At 33.0% G+C, this 25,856-nt stretch overlaps 1 protein-coding gene and 1 pseudogene across 1 annotated transcript in view; both read right to left on the reverse strand.

Moving 5' to 3' along the window:
- Window positions 1–20,045, reverse strand: part of LOC128187813 (uncharacterized) — a 43,253-nt gene extending 23,208 nt beyond the window's left edge. Inside the window, exons 1-5 of the mRNA XM_052858421.1 lie at window positions 19,907–20,045; window positions 5,660–6,359; window positions 3,362–3,667; window positions 2,989–3,261; window positions 485–793 (exon numbers count right to left, since the gene is read on the reverse strand). Coding sequence (XP_052714381.1) covers window positions 485–793; window positions 2,989–3,261; window positions 3,362–3,667; window positions 5,660–6,257 — 1,486 coding nt within the window. The 5' untranslated portion in view covers window positions 6,258–6,359; window positions 19,907–20,045. The remainder of the gene's footprint in view (window positions 1–484; window positions 794–2,988; window positions 3,262–3,361; window positions 3,668–5,659; window positions 6,360–19,906) is intronic.
- On the reverse strand, window positions 8,200–25,191 carry LOC128187636 (uncharacterized; annotated as a pseudogene).
- Window positions 25,192–25,856: the final 665 nt, after the last annotated feature.

Genomic DNA, 25,856 nt, shown 5'->3' on the forward strand with positions numbered 1-25,856 from the left:
TGAAAACTAAGACTAGGTATGGATTACTACTACAGTATTTACACTACAGACCTAAATCGAATTACTAAATTATAACCAAAAGCATTTGACGTTAGAAAATGTAAAGCGGGAAACTCAGAGATGTCTCTGTTATGATGTCATAAACAAAAGTGCACAAAACAGCCTCTCGAGTTGTCTAAATTGAGTATAGAATTTGATGACGAAAGTAAACCCCCGACCCACCTTAAAACTCTACTTGCTTCATTTTAACCTTCAGGAGTTTTGAGTAATTACCATGGATACATTAAATCATCATTGTGATGTCACATAACATTAAGTAAATATTGCACTTTTCATAGTTCATTATGACGTCATCATACACTCTGGAAAGCGCAAAATGTACTTGATGTTATGTAACGTCAATATTAAGCGCTGTAATAAGGGAACAAATTATATCGATAAAATAGGATTGAAAGTAGAGTCGTGTTTTAGAATTAGGTCATACTTCCTGTTATATTTATATCCACTGTGTTGCTGACATCTTCTCCAAATTTATTCCAGAGAACAAGCCGATAATAAAGTTTGTCCTCAAAGGTAGCTTTTGGGATAACAAGTATGGGATGTTTCGAAGTACGATTACTACCAAAATATTTTGGTTTTGTAATGTCAATTGAGGCAAAAACTTTCCCATCTTTGCTTTTCTGCCACTCAAATTTGTCAGCTGGTGGATTTGATATATCAATAGACATTATCTTTATCTCAGATCCAACATGAATATCTTTATGATCTACTGAAATTTGAGCACGTGGAAAACCTGCAAAAAATTTGACATTGCTAAAATGCTTTTTATTACAACATGAAAAACTATTTTTGTAGCAGCAAATGTAATGCTTATAATTTGAAATATTACATGACAGTATATTTGACTGATAATATAATATATGTAGTTGTAAGTGAACAGTACGATGTAAATTACAAAAATAAAAGGATTTATATTTCTTGCCAGAAGGGATATCTAATATGATTTTGTATAATATCTCGTGATATTGTATCAATATATAATATCATATTATATATGATATTGAAACGATATCATATAATATATGATACAATATGATACAATAGTGAATCATTATATGATATTTTTTTCATATTGTAATGTATAATGTGATATGATATGATATTGTATTATTAACACAATAATGTATTATTTAATATAACACCATAGTGTTTATGTACTATAATAAAATATATGCACCATTGTATATATGACATTGTATCATTTGATAATCTAGTATATGACACTGTATCATATAATTTGATATAATGTTATACACAATGTATCTTTTCTTATGTTATAATATCATATAATATAATACCGTATAATATACAAATAGCATATTTTATGATACAATATAATACAATAAAATATCATATCAAATAATATTGAACAATATTGTATTAAATAATATTATATTACATTTTATTTCATAAAATACAATATCATATTATATGATACAATATCAAAATATATGATATATATAATAGCATATGAGATATCATTTTGTCGGCACCCAACCTACAACTTGAAAATGTCTGGACCTGGTAAAGGAGGTAAAATGAAGGGAAAGGCAAAAATTCAATATCATGGGAATAAGATTCATATGATATATCATTTATTGACAATCACGTCTGTCCAGTAAGTTTGAGAGAGGGATGTTACAACGCACTTTGAAAAATTACGCACATTGAAATATTTGTGCGTTAAATTTTGGACCAAGTCATCGCAAAAAATATTTTTTTTCCAAAGTGCGTTGCTATTGTCGATATTTACGCATTTTTAAAGTTTTTCAAATGGCGTTGACCTGGTCCAAAATTTAACGCACTTTGAATTTTTTTTTCATAGTGCTTTGTTTTTTTCTTTTTAACACACTTTGAAGAGAAAAATTCAAAGTGCGTTGCCACAGAGGAAGGACAAAGTTTTCTTAGCATCGTTGATATTGGAGATCAGTCTCTATATCTAAAACTAACCGTATGTTTCAAATCCAAAGTTACATGAACTGTGGTCAAAGCAGCAACATTAAAACCATCACTTAAATACTCAGAAAACGTACACCTTCTCCAGCATCAAGATAATCAAAACATCGAGATAATCCAGAATAAGTTCTGTATCTGAAGCTATCACTATCTACACACCCATAAGATTACAAAATGGTTAAATTTGACAAGGTATGAATACAATTAATTCATTTTGTAACCAGCTCTAAGACCGTAAAATACTTTGAGTTGTTCTAAAATCTTAAACCTGCCTTAGAATCTTGATTATCAAGATCACTCTCCGTTTCTGAAGATACCTCTGTGACTCATTTACATAGTTAAATCACGTTTGAATAAGTAATATAATTTACATAAATATGTGACCTACTCTAAACCCTTAACCTCCTTCTGCATCCGAAAGTTATGTCTCAGATCTAGCATCTAAGCCTTCGGGGTGCATCGGTATCATAAGACGTTTCTTCCATGCAAGTTTGGTGAAGATAGGAACATATGGCCATCAAAGTGCACCTGCTCCAGAAACTTTTACCTGCTCTTAAATACTAAACCTCCAGCATTCCAGCCTGCCAAGTGCACACGTATCTTAAGATGCACCATCCATGCAAGTTTGGAGAAGTTAGGACCAGTTGTAACTTAGATAAAGTCATCAAGTGGCATCTGCTCCAAAAAATTTAACCTGCTCCAGCATGTAGCATTCATGGCCCAGAATCAGCACCCAAGACTTTTAAGTCTGCAAGTAGGTCCAAAAACACCATCCATTAAAGCTTGGTGAATAAAGAACAAGTAATAACTTAGATACAGGACCTTTTCTAAAAACTAAAACCAGGTCCAACGCCTACGCCGGGATTAAGCATAAACTTTCCCCTGACTTCGTCTCGGTGAGCTATAAAATATATTCAAAATTGTCAGCTAAAATTGTGACTATGCCTCTTTAAAATATTGTTTAAACAATACCAATAGTCACATCTTTTGATACAGATCCCACAGCACTTATTAAAGTACAGGAGTAATTCCCAGTATCTTCTTTGGAAGGTGATGGGATTGTAAAACAGCATTCTTTAACATTTCCTCCAACAAAATTTTGGCTTTTCATATACAGTAGTTTTCCATCTCTTCTCCATTCTATGCTCTGCACTTTAGGTGACAGCTCTAAAACTTCGTAGCTGCAGTGGATTTTAACCTCTTCATCTCCGGTTGTAACATTCAAATCGTTTAAACATGGGAGCTCTGTAATTTGTGAAACTTGTTAAACCTTTATTATAAACAGGAGTTCATAAATACCTTTTTGGTCATGTCGTCTACAATGCAATATTTTCTAAACTCTTACCTCCAAGTACAGTCAGACGAATTGTATTTCTGGATTTTTCATGATCGTTTTCGTTTGATTCTAGAGATAGAATTGCCCGGTAATCCCCTTCATCCTCTTTACATACAGATTGTATGACAAGTATTTTGTTGGTACTTCCACTGTACTTCTCATCCCGTGTGTTAATATCCTCGAAATCCTTACCTTTCCTTTTCTGCCATGTTATTGACCTACATGCAGTCTCTATTCCTGTCACCTCTGCTTCAATTTGTGCTATCCCTCCGCATATTACTTTATCTTCACCTTTTATTGAAAAACCTGGTTCATCTGAAAACAAAAACTTGGTAGAAAAAGCACATATCAAGAAGATACAATTTATACTATCTAGCAATGCATAAGCCTTATGATATAGAGAAGCTGATTTTTAGCAGTTGAAATAAACAAAACTTAAACATTTTCTGAATATTTTAAGTATGTTGAAGAAGAAATTAAGCATTGAAAGCTTATTTTTGGATGTCGTCGGTCCTATGACACACCAAGCGGTGCAGACAAATTGAATACCGCGCGTATTCATAGAAAATGAACATCGCAGATTTCCAATGCAGACATAAGGGGAAATATACACGAAATGTATATATAGTGCGATGAATAAAGATGAATTCATACGTTCGATCATGCATCTGAATGGCAAAAATCGTACCCCAAGTTTTGATTCCTGCAAACACTGAACACCCGAATATTTCTAAATTCCTGCCCAATTTCGTAGTCAACTTTCAAGTGTCATATTTGAAATTTAATGCAATTAAAAGACATTTTCTTTTGTCTATAAACATATGTTTATCACAAGGGTACCCCAAGGGAACAACAATATGTGCTACACACAAGAAGCTAAAAAACTGTTGAAGTATTTTATGTAAAGGAAAGAAAATGTTTAAATAATAGTTATCATTTTACATTTACCATTGAACATTTTAGCAATATGAAGGTTAGTTTAGGAAATTTATTATTTCGCAAAAACCTGCTTTATTGATACGGTCGCATGTTACTGTAACCTTTGTGGTAAATTTGAGAAATATAATCATTTAATCTAATAAAGAAAAACCGTCTTTACTAAAGATTATATAGAAAATCAATCTTTGTTCAGGACAACAACACTTGCAACAATATGGTTTTCAAACAGCTTTTCCAACAAAAATATAACGAACAGAAATTAATGTCCTTTATCATTTTTGTTTTTTTTTTGGTAGTTAGTTGTTTAGCAGTTATAATTTTCGGAATGAAAATTGCAGCGCTTTGATTTGTTTCATACAGTTAAGAGTACAATTTAATGTACCCTTAAAAATTAGGAACTTTATCTATTCAGACCATTTTGAAAATGTTGAACTTTTATTTCGATGTTAATGTATTGTATCACACTTAAGGTGGAATAAAACATCATCACAAAATGGCTGACCGCTGATCGAAACGACATTTCGTTTCATCAAAAGGATTTTATGGACTGAAACATGTAATTTACTCCATAGCCGAGTGGATAAAGTGTCGGACTTGTAATAAAAGATAAAAAAAAGTGTTGGACTTGTGAGCCGTACATTTGAGTTCGAATCCCGTAGGGGCTTTTGTTGTTACATACTGGAATAATTATTTAAGATATTCATTTTTCCCTAAACTGCAAATTTTTCGCTTATTTGACATTTTTACAGTTTATTTATCATTATATCTTTCATTATAAAAAAAATTCCTGTTAATTTGAGTGAGATTTTTCCAGGTGTGAAATTCCACCTTAAGCTTAAGTATAAAAATAAAAGCTAAACAAAAAGTTCTCACGGTGACTCAAAATAAAAACCAATCATCAAGCAGCTCAGAGTGAATATGAAAAAATTAATAGTTTTGCAAAAAAGGTTGGAAACACATAATATCCCAACTGATTATGCACACGGGCCAATAAATACTGAGAGACATACTAAGCGGAATGTCATGGTGATATCGCTGCTGTTGGTTTTTTCTTTAAGCGCCTTAAGCTTATAATAGTACAAGTATTGTCTATATGAACAATAAAACAATTTTTTATGTGGAGAAATTAAAAGTAATTCAAACAAGCACAAAAATAGAGACAATTTTTGCTGTAATCAATTCAATTACAATTGCAGGTAATCTGGAATTGTGTATTAACACACTGCCGTTTATCTAAAAGCATTCAATACAACAGATTAACATATTTCGATATCATTACCCAAAACCTGCTTTTAAAATTTCATGTTGTGCAGACCCATCACATGAATGGTAATTTTTAAGCTGAACAGGTTTTGATTTGTTACTTACCTTTATCATCGGTCTGAAATTTCAGGTAAGCTTCCAAAAGGACTTTGCACGTCTCAAAATGTTGGATTGTACATTTATAACTTTTTATGTCCAACAGTTCTTTTTGATAATCAATGCTCCCAGGAAGATTTGTCTGAATTCTAGTTATGACATCGTTTAAATCCATCCAAATAGTTCCAAACACAGAATCAGGAATAGCCGCAGATTTGGCATGTGCATAGTAGTTGTTTCTAAACATTCTAAGACGTTCGATGTCATCACTTATCCGAGTATCAGTGGTTTGTGGGGGTTTTCCCCACCCTTGAGTTGGACTCGGTAAGGAACATAAATGTCTGATAAGTTTGTAAAGCAACGTGACATCAAATCTGCTGTAGTCGGGAATGCCAGGTGGTGTAATATAACAAACTTGACGTTGGTCGTAACTAAGTTTACTCTTTCCTTGCAGTAAATCTTTACATGAAGATATCTTTCTGTATAGATCTACAGGTTTGATATTTTTAGTCAAAATGTCGATAAGAGGCAGTTTTATAAAATTCACACTGGCTACTGTAACACATTGGAAATTGTGTTTATCATTTGATACAAACGGAGTAGTCATAGTAGGTTTGCAGCTGTTATTAAGGGTTTTGGTTGCGAGACAAAGCTACTTCTTCTCCCGATGATTTTTATGCATATGACCTTTGAACCACCAATGTACACTCTGGTTAGATTAAAAAATAATTTATATATATATATATATATATATATATATATATATATATATATATATATATATATATATATATATATATATATATATATATATATATATATATATATAAAGGTGAATCAAACATTAGGGTCAATCAAACAGACTATTTTATGACACAAGAAGTCATTAATTTCGATAATAAATTACTGTATACAGGCAAATACTCGCCCTCGTTTTATTTTCGCCCCGTTCACCCTCGTTGTCAGCTGTCGAATTCAAGCTTTGGCTTTTTAACTGTGTTATTTTAAAAGAATATCTACTTCCAACTATATCTTGGTGAATTCAAGACGGGCTAAAAGCGTTTGCAAGTGTAGAAGAGCAGACAAACGTCATGCCGAAAATAATCCTATATACAGTATTTTGTATGATTGTTTTAAATTATATGTGTTAAGTTTATTTTTAATTATTTGAAATTTAAACCTGTTTCTTAAGAAAGCGTACTGCTGCAAGTTAAAATAAATTTTAACTAAATTTTAACTAAATCTTACGTAAGAAATATTACGTCGTAATAGATATTAGGTCATTTATACGAAATGATATGACGTAAGTACGAGATGATGTGTCGTACGTATGAGATAAAAAGTCGTACGTACGAGACAATTCAGTCGTAGGTACGAAATAATATGTCGTACAAATGACATTAACTTAGTCGTACAAACGACATAAACTTAGTCGTACGTACGAGATACTAAATCGATTTAACGAGAAACTAAGTCGTTATAACGAGATATCATGTCGTACGTACGAGCTTATATGCTGAACGTACGAGTTAACAAGTCGTTATAACCAAATAAGTTGTTTTAACGAGATACTAGGTCATTATTACAAGATATGTCGTTAACGAAATAATATGTCATAGGTCCAAGATAACCTGTTGTAAGTACGAGATACTTAGTCGTACATATGAGGAAATAAATCGTAAGAACGAGATAATACAGTATAGTCACGAGAATCCAGACAAAAACACCGACCGACGTGTTTAAAAGTCCACGCTGAGCTTGGGAGTGTCGGTGCCTTTTATCTCTTGTTCTCTGTTAGCAAAAAACAAACACGGTGCGACGGTGCAACGCGGTGTAACACTCTGTATTTATCTGTGAAAATGGAAAAATTTAAGAGTTGAACTTTAATTTAAATTTACACATAAAGAAATTAATTAACATGAAGTCCCCTAAGCATTTGTCGGAGCATGTAAAGAATTAAAGTGAAGGGGAAGAAATTAACAATGAAATTGAAGCCCTTTATATAGCAACTCCACGGTTTACGTTTTTCGAATTTTTGCAAAGTATCTTTTATTTTGGCATGTCAGGAATGTTTTGACCATTCTCCCACCCAACCCCCTCTTTTCACTTTTTTACGATGCAACCTGCTTGAACAAAATATCACGGTTTCCTTACATAAACAAGTAAGAAAGAATTAGGTTTTTATATAAACCAATGCCATCTCATGCATTGTACCATTCACCAGGTTCTATAAACATCTAAGCTTAGATTCAAATAAAAAGATCCGAGGTTAGGAGGAAAGGGATAATTTATTTTGATTTTCTTTTCTTTTTAGTGGTTATTGGGGTAGGGGTTGTGGACACTGACTTCTTGTAGATCGATCTGTGACCCATCACCAGGGTTTGCGTGCCCATCACCAGGGTCTGTATACCCATCACCAGGGTCAGTGTACGTATCACCAGGGTCTGTATACGCATAACCAAAGTAAGTTTACACATCACCAGGACACTAGGATCTCAATACCTAACACCAGGGTCAGTGTACCGATCATCAAGGTCATCAGGGGCTGTTTACCCATAACCAGAAATCCACGTAACCATTACTAGGGTCTCAATGCCTATCACCAGGGTCAGAACCGCGTGGACGAAGTACTGGTCATGCTGTTGGTCAACACTAACTACAAAGAAGTGTTCAGTGACAATTTCTGTGTTCTCCTCTTAATTCTCGACACCAACTATATCAAGCAGAGCATGACGATGTATAATGGTGACGTTGATTGAAACCTCGAGCTCGGTCTTTTGAAAGTATGAACTTTGTAGTTGCTTCAATTCTGTACAGCGATAATGTTCAGAGGAAATCATGGACACAAACGCTGTGATTAAGTGGAAGAGATTTATGCTAGCTGTTTTGCCACCATGTTGCTCGGTGCTGATGGAAAAGAAAGGATTTCAAGAGATGCAACAAGTGAGAAAAGAGGAAGTGAATTTTTGGTTCAGTTTTACACGAACAAGTTTCTAATTTTGTTGTTGCCCTTTTCTTTAATTTATGTCAACTTTTTCAAATTTTCCCCACTTAACAATTTCGCCCGATCGCGCGATTCCAACTCCTCCGTTTCCCCAGGAAATAAACGCAGTGTGTGGATGCCACATTCGGTACATTGTCGTTTCAGACATTTTCATGAATAATTCGGACTATGTGTAGCGTTTACTTAATCGCTTATGGACTCAAATATTTGACCTTCATTGTCTGTGTAAGTCGTTTTAAGGATCTTCAGAAGATTTGAAAACGCTCTTAATTTCGACGTAATTCCTGCAACAACAGGCATGTTTGTCTTTTGACCGTGCCTGCATAACGAAATAAGGCTTGCAGTTTTCAAACGATCTCTGGCACATTTTGACATCCGGATTTTTGCAAATAAGTCGAGGTAAACTTCAGTGTGAGTTTTCTCTAGTACATACGGATTCTATTTCCCTTGCTTATTCGTCTAACATGTAAACCAAGTGTCTTGGCTAGACTTTTCCGACATTTGTTTTTAATCACTTGTTCCCCCATTTATAGGAACGACTAGTACGTTCATTGACGTGACGGAATCTTTAGATCTTTTCATCTTGCCACTGTCAATTGTTGTTCTTTTTTATCTTCTGGTAATATTATCATATAGGCATTAATTAAAATTTTTGTTGTAGGAGATTTTGAATTTTTAAAATATGCAGCAAGTGTAGCTGACCGCCGTTTTGGTGTGTGGGGTAACGCATCTTTCAACCTTTTTAACGCCTGGAGCTTTCTGGTTCTGTTTTCAAATACAGAACGTCTTTTAGTATGGATTTCTGGAATCGCTAAACCCTTTACTTGTTTGTTTGCTTTTTTTAACTTCTACATTTCTGTTTTCTTGTCGTTTCTTTTTGTCTCATATCAGCCTTTTTTGCTCGGTACAAGCGCTTTATAATTACACCAGGAGTTTGTTTATATTCAATTTGGTTTATAGTTTTGTTTCAATGGTATGATGCTAACTTTTGTTGCGGGGTTCAAAGTTTAACATAGAAATACATAAGAAAATGTTTTAAAAATCTTTTTCTCAAGAACCACTGCACCGGAAGTGCCAATATTAACACACAAGCTTGTATATATAGGGAAGATTCTAAATTGTAAAAAACTGGGGCCCAAGGCGGGGTTCAAAGTTTAACATAGAAATACATAGGAAAAATGTTTACATGAATTTTGTTCCATATATTCAACTAAATTGTGCACCAAAAAACCCAACTGGTCTCCCTGATTATTCACAAATCATTGCATAAGAATATAAGACTGTTTAATCAAGAAATGACGGATGAATACGATAAGGTGTAAAAATTCATTAAACGTTATTTTAGTTTATCGCCTACATTTTATTTGGATACAGTGCTCATTAAAAATAAAAATTAATATGTAAATTTATTTGTTATCGTGCACGGTCTCCAAAATAAATGTAAGCGATAAATTTATCTTGTGATTTTGTTGCAATATTGCAGCTAGTTTGGTTGAGCATTATAGATACGGCAGATCAACGCACGTGGTGTGGATTTATTTGTAAACAACCATCCCAAAGATAATCTTGTTTTACACGGGAATTGAATAAATAAAAGTATGTTTTATTATAATTAGGGAAACACTGTTAATGTTTTTCTCTCGTATACAAATGATGAACCCGTAAAATTTGTTCAAAGAGTGTTTAAACCAGAAAGAAGATAATTTATTTTTGAACTTTGAAATTTCTTCGATTTTTGTAATCATAATGAGTTATGATTCATTGTATTACAAATGTATCACTACGTATTTTATAAGGAAATTTACTGAGTATACAATCACATGGTGATGTTAAAATTGCATATAAAAATATAGTTGCATATTGTGATATTTATGGACTTATTGTACGTACGACCTAACTCAGACAGCGCATGCAGGGATCTCTATCTCGCGGGCTCCCTGGTCGAGGACGGGTATGTCCCGGTGCATGGCGAGGGCTATTGTGAACTCTTGTTGATGAACCCATGTTTTATGTGTATTTTTATGATGTCTGCTTGGCAATAAATACTATAATATGTACGAATTTAGTTACACAAAATATTTGATATACGACTATTGGTACAGAAATTTAAATTTATGATACCTAGCAATATGAGCTGCATTTTTCATGTTGAATATATTTTTTACTAAAATGTTCTTTTCTACTAAAATGACTAAAATATCATGTTTTTCTAATTTCTGTTAGCCATATTTTTGTGGAAAAGGTCGTTAAGAAGCCTTATTTGGAGCAAAATTGAATTATTGTCGTCCTGTACAAAAATTGATTTGCTATATATTCCTTAGAAGAGAAATATTTCCTTTGACAAAAATTATTGATGTTTTCAAATCTTATTTATTATAAAAGTTTAAGTTATAAGCAGACTTATCATACTAGCTGGTTTTAGCAGCAAAATAAAATTCTAAAAAATACAGCTCATATTGCTTTAAAGAAAATGTCAGCTCGAGGCCTTTGTTGGCGTTCCGGCCTTTGATATGTATAGTGAATATTCTATATTGTAGAAATCGTGACCCTCGGACCAAAAGTGGAGTCCCAGGCGGGGTTCAAAGTTTAACATATAACTACATAGGAAAATTGGTTAAAAATTTTCTTCTCAAGAACTACTGCACCAAAAATGCCAATATTTACAAAAAAAGATTGTATATATAGTGAAGATTCAAAATTGTAAAAATCGTGACCCCCGGAAAAAAAGTTGGGCCCTGGAGGGGTTTAAATTTTAACATATATAGGAAAATGTTTAAAAATCTTCTTCTCAAGAACTATAATGCAACAGTTTGGGATATTACTATGCATACATGTACATCCTATAATAGTGTAGATTCTAAGTTGTAAAAATCGTGACTCCTGGACAAATAATGGGGCACCAAGAGGGGTTCAAAATTTAAACATTTTAAAAAAAATATAAAGGAAAAATTTTAAAAAAATATAAAGGAAACGTTTAAAAATTTTCTTCTACAATTTTATGGTTTGTGGAATTTTTATGCATGCATCCCTAGCTTATGTAGATTCTTAATTGGTAAAATAGTGACTTCCGGACCAATACTTGGGCCCCAAGAGGGGGTCAAAGTTTATTATAGAAATATAAAGGTAACATGCTAAATAATCTTCTTCTCGAGAACTACAATGCTTTAATTTGTGAGATTACTATCATGCATACAACCTTGGATAATGTAGGTTCGATAGTTTTAAAATAGTGACCCCTCGATTAATACTGGGGACCCAGGATGGGTTTAAAGTTAAAGGTAGAAGTATATATGGAAAATGTTTACAAATCTTCTTCTCAAGAACTACAATTCTTCAATTTGTCAGATAACTACGTAAGCATCCTCAAATAGTGTAGATTCGAAATTATAAAAGCCGTGACCCTCGATCTAATACTGGGGCCCCAAGAGGTGTTCAAAGTTAAGCATAGAAATATGGAGGGAAAATGATTAAAAATCTTTTTCTAGGGAACTATTATGCTTCAGCTTGTGAGATTACTATGCAAGCATCCTTAAATAATTTAGATTCCAAATAAATAAAGCTTTGGCACTGGACTAATACTGGGGCCCCAAGCTGGGGTTCAAAGTTTAACATAGAAAGATATATTGAAAATGTTTTTAAAAGGTTTTTTCTCGAGAACTATAACGCTAAAGTTTGTGAGATTACTATGCAAGGATCCTCAAATTGTGTAAACTCTTATGTAGTGGAACCAAGAGTTATCTTTCTTGATGTTGTTCAGTACAGTCTGAGAGGTATACATGTACCTCTTGATGTGGAACTCTTCTACGTTCAGTTTTTCAGGCTGTGTACGTGCGGTCCCGCCGCAGTGCTACACATTTTCATTCCTATGTTACTATTTATGTTGTTAAAGCCAACCATAAACCTCAGACCAATACTGGGGCCCCAGAAAGGGGTCCAATGTTTAAAATAGAAAGAGCATATGATTATATGATACGAAACAGAATGGTACAAGGAACTGCTGTTCAGGTGAGCGATGTGGCCCATGGGCCTCTTGTATTGCAGTGTTTTATATTATTACGGATATTGTACCTTGTACACTTGTAAAAAGACATATATAAAAAATTATTTTTTACGTAAAAATCTATATGTACTACATGTGGCAGCTGTTACTTATCCTACCCAACTATTAGGCCTAATACTCAATATTATCTATCTGTTGATGAGAATTAAATGATAAACACAAGCACCCAGTTCAGATTATTTACGATTTCAGGATTTACTGTAAGTATTTGATTAGCATGTAAACAAAGTAGAAAAATACCTATCATAAAAACCTGTAATGTTTTTTCTACAAAATCAAATTCAGAGTTGACGTTTTTTCCATCTCGTACTCCGATTTCACGTCGCGTCATTGCGCGTCAAACAAAGAGGGACCTTTATTTGACTATTTAGAAGCTCAGCGTTATCTTAAAGCAATGTGATATCTTAAAAAAGGTATAATATCTTTTACAGAACAGTTTTCGTACCTTCTGATGGTGGGACAAATATTTGTTTTTTCCAGTAAAAAATCAATTAAAATTGTAAAAAAAAAAGTACAATTGCTCAATTAGTGCAGAATTTCAATATGAGGACATTTGAAACCATAAGACTTTTAATAAAATAAACGAGCTCGAAATACATGGCTATGATTAAACAATACTTGCTTGTTACATGTTCTATAATATAAGAATGTACATTATAAGTACAGCAAAAATAACTGAATTACCTTTACGTTAGGAATAATATTGGTTTGTTTCGCCTATCTACAATTTTAGGTACAGAAACGGGGCAACCCAGTCTTCGCCATTTACAAGGCCGCACAATCAATGTAATCAACCGAACGTTTGAATTAATTATAATGTTATTATTACACATAGATGTCACAATAATATACCAAATTTCAATCTGTTTGGCATTAATAGTATTTAAGCATTAAGGATTAAATACATTTATTGAAGTGGAATTCAACTTTCTTTTTTCAATTTACGCGCTTGATAGATAGCACCTTAGGTCCCCGGCGGTTTCCGCTTATTATCACTACGCTGCATCTTCATCGGGTATGGTTATTAGTCGTACCATGTATGACGTCATCCCAGTTTTCCAGAAACAATTCACCCTCCCTCCACACCCAAATTTCAACTCTTATCAACTTTTGTTATTTAAGAAAGAGCCATTTCAGATAAAATTTTTACTTATGAATGTTGATCTATTTTTTTATGTTGTACTGGTTTTTCTGCGCTTCTGCTGTTAGATTTCATTTCAGGTACCCCCACTTCACGACAAACCGTCATGGCTGCTATTCTTGGACGTCTGCTGCCTTTCAAGTTGTATGCCGATTGCGGAATTTGGCTTACCAGTAGTGCTCATTTCAGATTAAATATATGGACGGTTTAATTTTAGTAAGGCTATGTTTAAAGATTTGCCACCAAGGTGTACGTCTGTTCCCAGGGTACACCTAGTGACAATTATTTTCATACCTACATATACTTTTATAACTTAAGCAGCCATGGCCATTATCGCCTATAAACTCATTTCCAGTATTGTTGTCTTGGTTGTTACTCTGACTTTATATATTTAATTTCATCTACAATAAATTGATCGTCTGATTATTCTTTGGTTTGTCTTGGACTAGAATGTCTCAACGTCATTGTATGAATCGCATCACCATATTGCCTAATAAATTTCTTTACACGGCGAGCGTCAAAATTTATACGGCAACATGGCAGACGTAACGTTATTAACCCCCCCCCCCTCCCGTAAACAAAATCACCTTGTCCGTCTGTCCGTACGTCCGTCCGTCTTTCTGTTCAAAATTCGTGTCCGGTCCATTTCTTTCTTATGGAGAAGCTTTAACGTTCCTACTTCACACAAAGATTGCTTCTGACCTAAGGGTATGTCATGACCTTGATCCAAGGTCATTCGGGCCAGGTCAAGGTCACTGGCAGAAAAAGTGCAAAATTTTGTGTCCGGTCCATATCTTTCTTATCTGAAAATGGCCTGCCCCGATGTATTTTTTTTTTTGCAAAATAAATGGGCGGAAAAAAATTTTCGGAGAAAAATCGGGTTCAGTATACCAATACTTCAAAATGTTTATTTTAAATGGCTGCCTGACATGTAGATTTTCGTTTGATTCGAGTCATGTTTGTTAACATAAGGATGCAGATTTCCTCATGCATATAAATCAACTTGAAATAAAATGGAATTAAAAGAATAGAAATTGGTTTGTGTTTTCATATTAGAATTAATATTTTAAAAAAATGGAGATGTTGTTATTTATAGACAATGGACGGTGAAATAGATTAATCCAATATTTTCTATTATAAAAAATACATGAGTTATAATTTTTCTTAGCGGGGGGTATCAATTGTGAGCTTGCTCACATTACCTCTAGTTTGAGCTGATTTTTTTTTTCACAAACGTTCCATCATACCTATAGTTTTTAAGCTCCAAAATATTTAGAGTGACCCCCTTTGCTCGTGACGTAATATAACGATCATACAATGGCATCCAGGTTTGCACAGCTGACGACTGACGGGGAAGATAAAAAATAAGATAAGTAAGCTATCAATTTGATTGTTATATATTATATTTTATTTGTTTATTTAACTTTAATTCCTTGACAAAACAAAACACTTTTTTAGTTTGTACTGACTGTTTACAGAAATTTGTGGGGTCGGTTAAGCTCCGCCTCGCCTTCTATGGACTTTACCAACCCCACAAATTGCTGTAAACAGTCAGTAACAAACCCAATAAGTAATAGTGTATAAAACGCACTACCATTTCTTGAAACGTTACATTTTGAAATATGACGAATATATTTTGTATATTTGGAACAGTTTTACTAATTAAAATGCTTGAGAATAAATTATGGTAAGTTATTCTCATTATTTAGAAATTTTTCTTGTCATTGCTATATAATACTTCTTAATATCTTGTTTATTCTCTCATATAAACCTTATGGGTGCATCTCTATTGCGAGTTTTAATAAAGTAACACCGGTAGCGTGCGCGACGTACCACGTTCGTTAAAAGTAAATTATATTGGAACTGCATTAAAACTGTTTGTTTTCTTTTTATAGATGGTGCCGGTTATGATACATGTTCAGAATTCATGGAAAGAATTGATCAAGCTTGTAAAACGTATTTTGTGTTGAATTTGGTCAAAATTGTTAATGATAAATACAGTAATATTATTTTTTTTTGTACGTTGTTGCTATCTGATTTTTTTTTCTGGTTCATTTATTTTTTTATGCATTACATACATTCGTATTCGTGCCTCTGGTCCCTGTTTGTAGGTGTGAAATTTCCTATTTTCTAATTTTAATTGTTTGATAATATGCATTTTCTGTATAGATTTTTTAACTGTTTATTTTATCTCTCTATTTTTTTTATTCAGTTCAAAATAACCAATTTTTTAATCTTTCCTACTTATACTTAATGTACATACATGCAATTTTAATTAAGGAGGCCGACTTTAATTAGTTTCCATTGCGCACGTTTTTGCGCATTCTAGCTATGGGCAGAGTATATTTACTTTAAAATGAATTTTTTTCGATATCATTTATAAGATTGAACACAATTGACAAAATACAAATAGAAATATTAAGATTTTTAGAGGAAAATTCAATTTTTTAAACGATTTTTCCGTTGTACATTTGTTGAGATTTTGCTATTGTGCTTTTTTGACGTAATGATAAAATAAATCTTTGTAGGAGTGCGTTATAATAAATAACATAAAAGAAAAGAGAAAAACTGTTGAAAATCTGTACACGTAATAATGCTATCCTCGGGGGTATTTTTCTTTATTTTTTTTATTAATCCATTATATCAATGAACATTTGTAATACTCCAAATAAAAAGCAAAATATGGTGCATTTTAATATTTTGATGACCCACGCTTAAAACAAGACGGTAGAATTCCATATTTTTTATATCTAAGTTTGACAATGATGTATCTAATTATAGCTTACAACTTAAGAAAAAAAGCTATTGAAGTATTTTTTTTTAATCTGCTTCGAATTTCGGAAAATGACCATTTCCTATATATTCCTGTATATTCCTACAATAAATTGCCCTGTATTTTGAGATGGCCCCTAAGAAGAACCAGCCGGTCGATTTTCTTGAAATTTTGCAAATAAACTAGTGTTGGTGTAGATTACCTATGGTTACAAAAATAAAGAATTTTGCTATAGTTTTTAGTTCCACAAAAAACCCCCCAAATATCGGTCCCCTTAAAATTGGAGCGATATGATAGTAAAGTATGGCTCTTGCCATATATATATATATATATATATATATATATATATATATATATATATATATATATATATATATAATATCTCTCTCAAAACCAACAAAAAAATTGAAACCATCATCTGAGGTAAATATCGCAGTCTATACTTAAGTTGCTTTAGTCTATATAGTACACGCATTACTACGGAAGCCAATTTAGGACCTATCAAAAACTATTTTTTAATTTGATATAACGAATTCTTAAATTTGTTAAAACGAATTTAAATCGTTATAACAATTTTGTTGAATCAGTTATAACGAATTAAATTTGTTATAACAAATTTTAGGAATTCGTTATAACGAATTTAATCTGTTATAACAAATTCGCTGAATTCGTTATTTCAAATTTTGAAATCTGTTTTAACAAATTAAATTTGAAATAACGAATTCTTGAATTCGTTATTTCAAAGTTTTAATTCGTAATTTCGGTTTTTTAAAATCGTTTAAAACCTATTTTTATCAAATTTGTGGTAAGAAATTTCATATTTTGGGGAACAAATTAAACGGGGCGGACTTCATTTGTCCCATATCGGCGTATGGCGAAATGGCAAATGAAGTAAACCGGCGTATAAACAAAAATGGATGAACATATTGTCACAGCTGTTGGTGTAACCATGGTAACAGATGTAACAATTCCAGAAGATATCTTTCTTTATCGGCTTTGTTAGAATTTTTGCATAGATAGAAACAAAATATTTAAGAACTGTTATATACATGTAAGTAGCAATGCAATTTCATCAAAAATACCAGGATATACAGATTTTTTTCTACGGGTTTCTGCGCAAAATTTCAAAAATTTGTTTAATTAATGCTATCAATCAATGATCATGCTGATTTATTAACATATATCTGCATTTATTATCTCATTATATCTCCAAACCGTGAGATTACGCCATACTTAAAAAATACCGGCCTGGTATAGAATTGATTTAAGATAAGGAATCATTCTTTGAGTATAACTAGTATCAGGTGATTTTGGCCGGGGCGTGTTCAAATCCAATAAAGCTCGAAGGGCTTTATGATAGATTTGACCACGGTCTGACCGAAATTATCAACTCATAATATTCAAAGAATGATTTCTGATTACTTACATTTGTATTATTTCTAATTTCTACACTTTAAAACAACATTCTAAAACCACTGATTTTTAATGCATAACACATGCTATGTATTATTACGCGGCACAGTCAATACTATTTTTCGTTATGCTGTAGGACATTTGTGTCGCTCATTAGGTCTTTCCACCTTTCAGGTGAAAGACCTCTTGATTTCTTTATGTTTTTTATTCTTCTTCTTTTTTTCTATTTAGCTCGAGGTGACTTTTTTGTTACTAGAGTTATCCAAACAATTTAAAATTTAATTAATTGCTCATTAAAAGTTATGATACCAACTGACCCTGTGTCAAAGAACTCCCAGAACTTACAGAGTTATTACCCTTTGAGAAGGAAATGCTTGTTATCGCTACTCCTCTGAAACCATAAGAGATAGAGATTTGGAACCTTTACCAAAGTCTTCATTACACTTAGAGGGTTCTTCAATCTATCATACCAAAAAGATCTGAGGCCCCCTTGTAGTAGTTATTGCCCCTGAAAGTATTGAAACTTTAATAAAATCACTTCCAACTTTTTTACTATTTATCATAGAGATTTTGGACCACTTGGGATGGAAGCGTCTACCTTGGCCGAACAAAATGACATAAAGGTCAAAGGTCAAGGTCATTTGAGAAGCTGTTAATTAAGGAGTTTTTATATCTCTTTTGTTTAGTGTGGTAGAGAAAACCTTTTTGATGGATATAGTAGGACATCTTAAGACATTTCAAAATATAACCCCTTGGCTCATACGTTTGAATAATTACAGAATTGTAGCCCCTTTTGTACGAAATGCTTGTTATCGCTACTCCTTTGAAACCATAAGAGATATAGACTTGAAACTTTAACCATTGTCTTCAGTACACTTAGAGAATTATTCAATCTATTCATACCGAAAAAATCTAAGGCCCCTTTCTAGCAGTTATTGCCCCTGAAAGTATTGAAACTTTAATAAAATCACTTCCAACTTTTTTACTATCTATCATAGAGAGTTCTGATCACTTGGAATAGAAGCGTCTTCCTTGGCCGAACAAAATGACATAAAGGTCAAAGGTTATGGTCATTTGGAAGTCGGTTAATTAATGAATTTTCATATAATTTGATATACAGAATTATAGTAATGGTTTCAATAGCTTGCTGGATTGCGCAATAAGGTATTCAATTGGGTCAGCCAGGTATCAAAGTCCTGTGGTTACTCAAGTGGAACTTGTTTTTACAGTTAACCCATTCATTTTGTAAAAGACAGCTAGCCTGTAGAACACTCTCTTCTATTGTTAGCTTTACTGTTTATACATGTATGATTGTGTAAAGAATATTACCTTGGCTCAGTTTTGTTCATAGTGGAAAAAAATCAGAAAAGTAATTCAATAAATGTTAACGATATATACAACATGGAATTCTTAAAGAAATGGCTTGAAAATTAAAAAAAAAATCTCTTTAGGTCATTTAGGTGACGTCAAAAATTAACAGTGAATGCACAATGATGACTAAAATCAAGATTGAAGATATAGACATCCTGTATACAATGATTTGTGAAGATTTTTTTTATACGACACTATTTAAAAATTGGTTGAAATCGGGGACAGATATCTGACCATACCGCACATATAGTCCTTTATTTTAACTCGCAGCAATACGCTTCCGTAGTTCCTGTAATTTACATGTTGAAATTTAATATCATCATGCCGTTAGCACATAATTTGTTGCACGTTCCATTTTTTGCAACAATTAACTTAATGTTCATTTTAAACTTCCTATTCAAAAACGAAAGTAAATTTATTATCATAGCGCCCTTTCAAATTCGATGCTTACTTGTTTAAAGACTAAATTAAAATTTAACAAAAGCAACACATACCGTAAATATGTACGTAGCTATAGAAGACGAACCATCAAATTCGATTACTGTCAAACACCTTCAAAGCTGATGAATATGTTTGTCCTCTATAAAACAAATTTTGCCGGATGTAACAGTTTTATAAAGTGGAGTATACATCATAACACAGTCAAGGTTCCCGGAAATAATATTTCCGATTTGTTTTTCTTAAAACACACATTCGATATTCGATCCCGAGGCATGAACTTATATATATATATATATATATATATATATATATATATATATATATATATATATATATATATATATATATATATATAGGGACCGCCCTCTGGAAAAGGGGTCTTAATGATATTTTATCAGAAATTGGTTTTTTAATGGAATATGAAGGAATGGGTCTACAGAATGATATTTCCTAATTTGAAACATGTAGTGCGATTAGTTTTCTTGTTACAGGCTTTTGAAAAACATTGTTTTTACATCCTTTATAACTGGGACAACGTCATGACGTCACTTAAATTACCTTGACGTTGCGCGAATTACACACATTTTTTTCATTTAGATATGTGCTTAGTTAATTTTTTTTAAGTTGTATAAATTGTAGAACTAGATAATATCTTTTTAAAAGCTTTAGTTAATTACCCGGTAGTTAATCATATTAAATCATTTAATTTTTTTTCTCCAAGTAGGAATAAAAAAAATATACACAAATAATCATAGAATAAAATAGAAAATTGATTTTAACTATCCTTCACTTAAATTAAAGTAAAGTTTCAGTTCAGTAAGTTTACTACTGGACTGGAGAAGGGCACGTCTCCTCCTGGAAAGCAGGTCTCACAAAATGGCCTCGCATGCGAGTAGAGATAACGCACCCTAGATTCAGATAGTCCATAAGCGGGAAGTACATCCGGTCGTCTTATTTCTCTGAACTGAAATCCCTAATGTTTCAAAATCTCAATCTTCACCTCGGTTCCGTCACAAGTCTTCTTCGCCGGCTCGTTAGAATCGAACGAAAAGTGTTGGTACTGGGGATTACCCTTCACTGGTATGAAAACTGCCCCAGATACTCTTTCAAGGATCTCCATTGCCACGTTGGATATCGCACAGCAGTGTTAGTAGTAGAAGATCTGTTAACAACATCTTAAAGTTGGCCAATGCTATCACAATTAAACCGCCTATACAACTTCTTGAGAAGAGCAAATCCTCCATTGATGAGGCACCGTGCGTGTCCAGGGATCTGCATCTTAAACTCTATTCTGTTGTGTTGCTTTGTCATTACTCGCCACATGAAATATTCAATGACTTACTGGTTCTTATTCTGGTCACAGCAGTTATGACGTTTTGCCCGAATTGGTTTTTTTAAGGCCCAGTCCAACATAGAAATCACAGATTCTGGTCCATGTACTTTGGTTCCATCTGGTCCGATAGTTTCATTTTCGTTTCTAAGAAAGTTCAGGCATGAGTTTTATTAAGCTTCTTAAGTTTAAGATTTCATCGTAACCGTCGTAAGTTACGATGAATATCTGTTTTACCAAACTTCTTAACTTTAAGTTACGTCAAAAATATCGTCGTAACTTACGACAGCCTATGGCCTTCTAAGTTAAGAATCTTTCGTATTTTTCTAAATAAATGAATAAAAATGGCCGCCTGCTTATTGTTAATTGAAGTTTTGAGAGAAAATGAAGACAAGGCTTTGCGTCGTGAACGCGTTTTCAGAGACAGGAGTCAAGTTCTTGATATGTTGACCGACAACGAGCTAATTGGGCGATATAGGTTTCCAAGGCGAGTTATTCTGGAGCTGACAGACGATGTCAAAGACTACATACAACAACAAACTTTGAGGTCGCATGCCATTCCAGCTCACATCCAGGTAAGTTTATGGATATGACTTAACAGATGAAATTCTAAATGAAGCTGGACTAATAAAGCATCCCATCAATCAAATTCTTACAAAATATTAATATCATAATACATCACACACATGATATTGATAAAAAAAAATACACTTACTATGTTGGTTATGTTCAAATAATGATTCCGAATAATATCCTTGCAAACATTTCTATTTGTCCACTATTTTGAAAGAAGGATGAAGAGTAAACAAAAGGGCCACAACTGTGTTATTACTTCATCGAGTTGTTCCCCTTTAACAAGATTGTGTGTGATGAACCATACAAATTTAAAATAAAGTTTAAAATAAATATTGCCTAAAAGATATATAAATAGTTTTTTGATTTATTGTGTAAAATTCATATCATTTCTTGTTGACAGTCAAATATAGTTAGAATATATTTCCATACATTTACTAAGCAATATTATAGTTCAAGTATTAATCATAATAAAGTAAAATGGTGATCAAGGAAATAAATTAATACATTGTTCAAGAATTAAAGAAATCAAAGGAAAGAGGCTTTTTTGTCATGGACTTTTTTAACTAAATGAATAGACCTATAAAATTGTGTTAAGCCTAATACAATTTTATTAGTACATGCATTGTAACCGGGTCTTGATACAGATGACATAATGACACCAAGTCGATTTTATAGGGTTCGATTCCTTTTTCAATAAATTGTAGGAATATGGTAATTGCAGGAAATCACACTAGAACAACACATACAAAAAACATATAAGCACACAACAAAGGCAATACAAACACAAACATCGCACAGACATTGACATAAAACATATATTTACTTAGGTCACCTATTAATATTATCAGCAAAGAGCGATAATTTGATAATTTATATTTAAACAATAATTCCAAAATGATCAGAAATATTTACGGTAATTAATATAAAAAAAACTATTTACAGCAATGACAGAAACATATAGTTACAAATTTATGGAACTGAGTGCAGGTCCTTTTTTCTGGATTTCATATCATGAATCGATCACCACATTCAATATACAATGAATATTGTAAATTTACTTTACTCCGTTTAAATATATTCCTTTTTACACTATAACTTCTATCAACTTTGAAGCTCATGTGCTGTATTTATTATTTGTGTAAAAATGTTATTCTTCATGCAATCTCCTATGGTAGGAAATAAAGATAGAATGAATGAATGAACAGTATGGGCAATTTAATGAATAAAACATTTACATGTAGCTTTTCATGATAATTCATTACAAAGTTACACACATATACTTTATTAAAAACATTCACTCTCCACACTCATACTGGTTAAACAGATTTATTTATCATTTGTTTATATCGTAAACCTATTCTTTCTCCATTGTTCAAAACGGTTTCGCAGATGATAAAATGTAAATAGCCGCGAAAACGAAAGTGCCCTCTGCGCTTGCGCAGCATTCATAACTACGAATATTCACACCTCCTTTAAAAGAGAGTTCCATTACGGAAACTTGCGAACGTTTTGTAAGTTAAGGTTACGAGTAAAACTTACGAACACGTTAGTAAAACAGAACATTCTTATCTTAAGTTAAAACTTACAAAGTCCTTAAGTAATTATATTTTTGCGTAAAATTCTGGAATTTGTTAAAACGAATTTAAATCGTTATAACGAATTGTTGAATCCGTTATATCGAATTAAATTTGTTATAACAAATTTTAGGAATTCGATATAACGAATTTAATCTGTTATAACAAATTCGCTGAATTCATTATTTCAAATTTTGAAACCTGTTTTAACAAATTAAATTTGAAATAACGAATTCTTGAATTCGATGTAATAATTCCAAAAGACATCTTACTTTATCGGCTTTGCTAGAATTCCTACATAGATAGAAACAAAATATTTAAGAACTGACATGTTATGTATGTAGCAATGCACTTTCACCAAAAATACAATATATACAGATTTGTTTCGACGGGTTTCTGTGCAAAATTCCAAAAAATTGTTTAATTAATGCTATCAATCAATGAGCATGCTGATTTATTAACATATATTTGCATTTTTCATCTCATTACATCACCAAACCGTGAGATTACGCCATACTTAAACAAAATACCGGTCTGGAACAGAATTTATTTAAGAATAAGGGATCATTCTTTGAGTATTACTTGTCTCAGGTGATTTTGGCCAGGACATATTCAAATTAAATAAAGCTCGAAGGGATTTATGATAGATTCGACCACGCTCTGACTGAAATTATCAACTCATAATATTCAAAGAATGATTTCTTATTACTCTAATGCTTATATTTATATTATTTCCAATTTCTACACTTTAAAACAACATTTTAAAACCACTGTTTTTTAACGAATAACACATGCTATGTATTATTACGCAGCGCCGCCAATACTGTTTTTCGGTTATGCTGTAGGACACGCCCATTTTGTGTCGCTCGTTTTTTATGAAATTATTGGGCTGGGTTATCACAGTAAAGGCCACTTAAAAATATAAATATGATATTTTATATGATGTAGCTAGGCATTATAACCAGGATGTGCGCATGCGTGAACAAACTTTCCATCAGAACGATGTTTAGAATAGGTTATTTTTTTTATAGTACAATCAGGCACTATAACGAGGATGTGTGCATGCGTGTACCGACTTTTCGGTAAACGTTTGGGAGGAAATTCGAAAGTTGTTTGAGGGAACTTCGAACTGATATTTGCGCAATTTAAAAAATTCGATGTTTAGATTATAAATGTTCATTAAAAGAGATAGGAATGTTGTTACATTAGATTTACACCAAAATGTTAAATAAATATTAGTATTTGAGAGAACAATAAAGAGTAATGTTACAGGAAAACAACAGGCACTAAGCATCGGAGTGGGGTGTGTGGAGTGGAGCAGGGGCAGGGGGACGAGACTATCCCCTTCAGCACACGTTTTCTCGCAGCAAACATTTTTTTTTAAATTTACATATAAAAGGTGAATCCCCCCCTCCAATGTTTTTGGGACCAGGTAAAAACTGAAACGAAAGGGAGAAAATAAACTGTAGAATTGAAGTTAAAGGTACGCCTTACCCCATACCCCCACGGATTACAATTTTTAAATGATTTAATAGCATAGTGTATGTATCACTAGGGCAGTGTTCGTATCACGAGGGTGGCCATCACCTGCGTCAGTATTACGATTATCAGGATGTCTATATCTCTTACCAGGGTCAGTGTACGTATTACCAGGGTCTGTGTGCCCATCATCTGGGTCTGCATACAAATAATCTGGGTCAGTGTACGTATCATCAGGGTCAGTGTATGTATCATCTGGACTCAGTGTTTGTATCACCAGGGTCTGTATACCTATAACCTGGGTCAGTATTACGATTATCAGGATGATTACATCTCTTTCCAGGGTCAGTGTACGTATCACCAGGGTCTGTGTGCCCATCACCAAGTCATTAGTCCCATCATCAGGGTCTTAATGCATATATCCAAGGTCAGTATACATATCACCAGGGTCTGGGCGCCCATTACCAGGGTATCAAATCCTATATTGTTATAGGTATTGAGATTCAGGTGATGGGTATACTGGATCTGGTTATGCGTATACATGTGCACACACTTGTAATTGGGTACACTAACCTTGGTTATAGGTAAATTTACCCTGGTGATGGGTACTGTGGAATCATTAGATTTCGTTGTGGCTCAATTTTCGTGGAATTCGTGGGTTCCTCTCATCCACGAATTAACATCCTCTACGAATCAATAAATCAGGGCTATAAAGTCATATTTCGTTTTGTAGATATAAGAGAATACACGAAATAACGTCCCCACGAACCTTTAAAATTTAAGCAATCCACGAAAATTGGCCCCCAACGAATTTAAATGTTCCACAGTATACTGATTCTGGATGCGGGTATACAGACGCTTGTAATGTGCACCCTGGCCCTATCAATACTAGTATACAGACCCCGGTGATAGGCATATAGACCCTAATGAAACGTACACTGACCCTGGTTATAGGCATTGAGACCCTGGTGATGGATACGTGGATTTCTGGCTATGAGTAAACAGACCCTGGTGATGAACATAAAGACACATTGACCCTCGGGA

The sequence above is a fragment of the Crassostrea angulata genome, chromosome 6 (assembly GCF_025612915.1).
Source record: "Crassostrea angulata isolate pt1a10 chromosome 6, ASM2561291v2, whole genome shotgun sequence".
Classification (NCBI taxonomy): domain Eukaryota; kingdom Metazoa; phylum Mollusca; class Bivalvia; order Ostreida; family Ostreidae; genus Magallana; species Magallana angulata.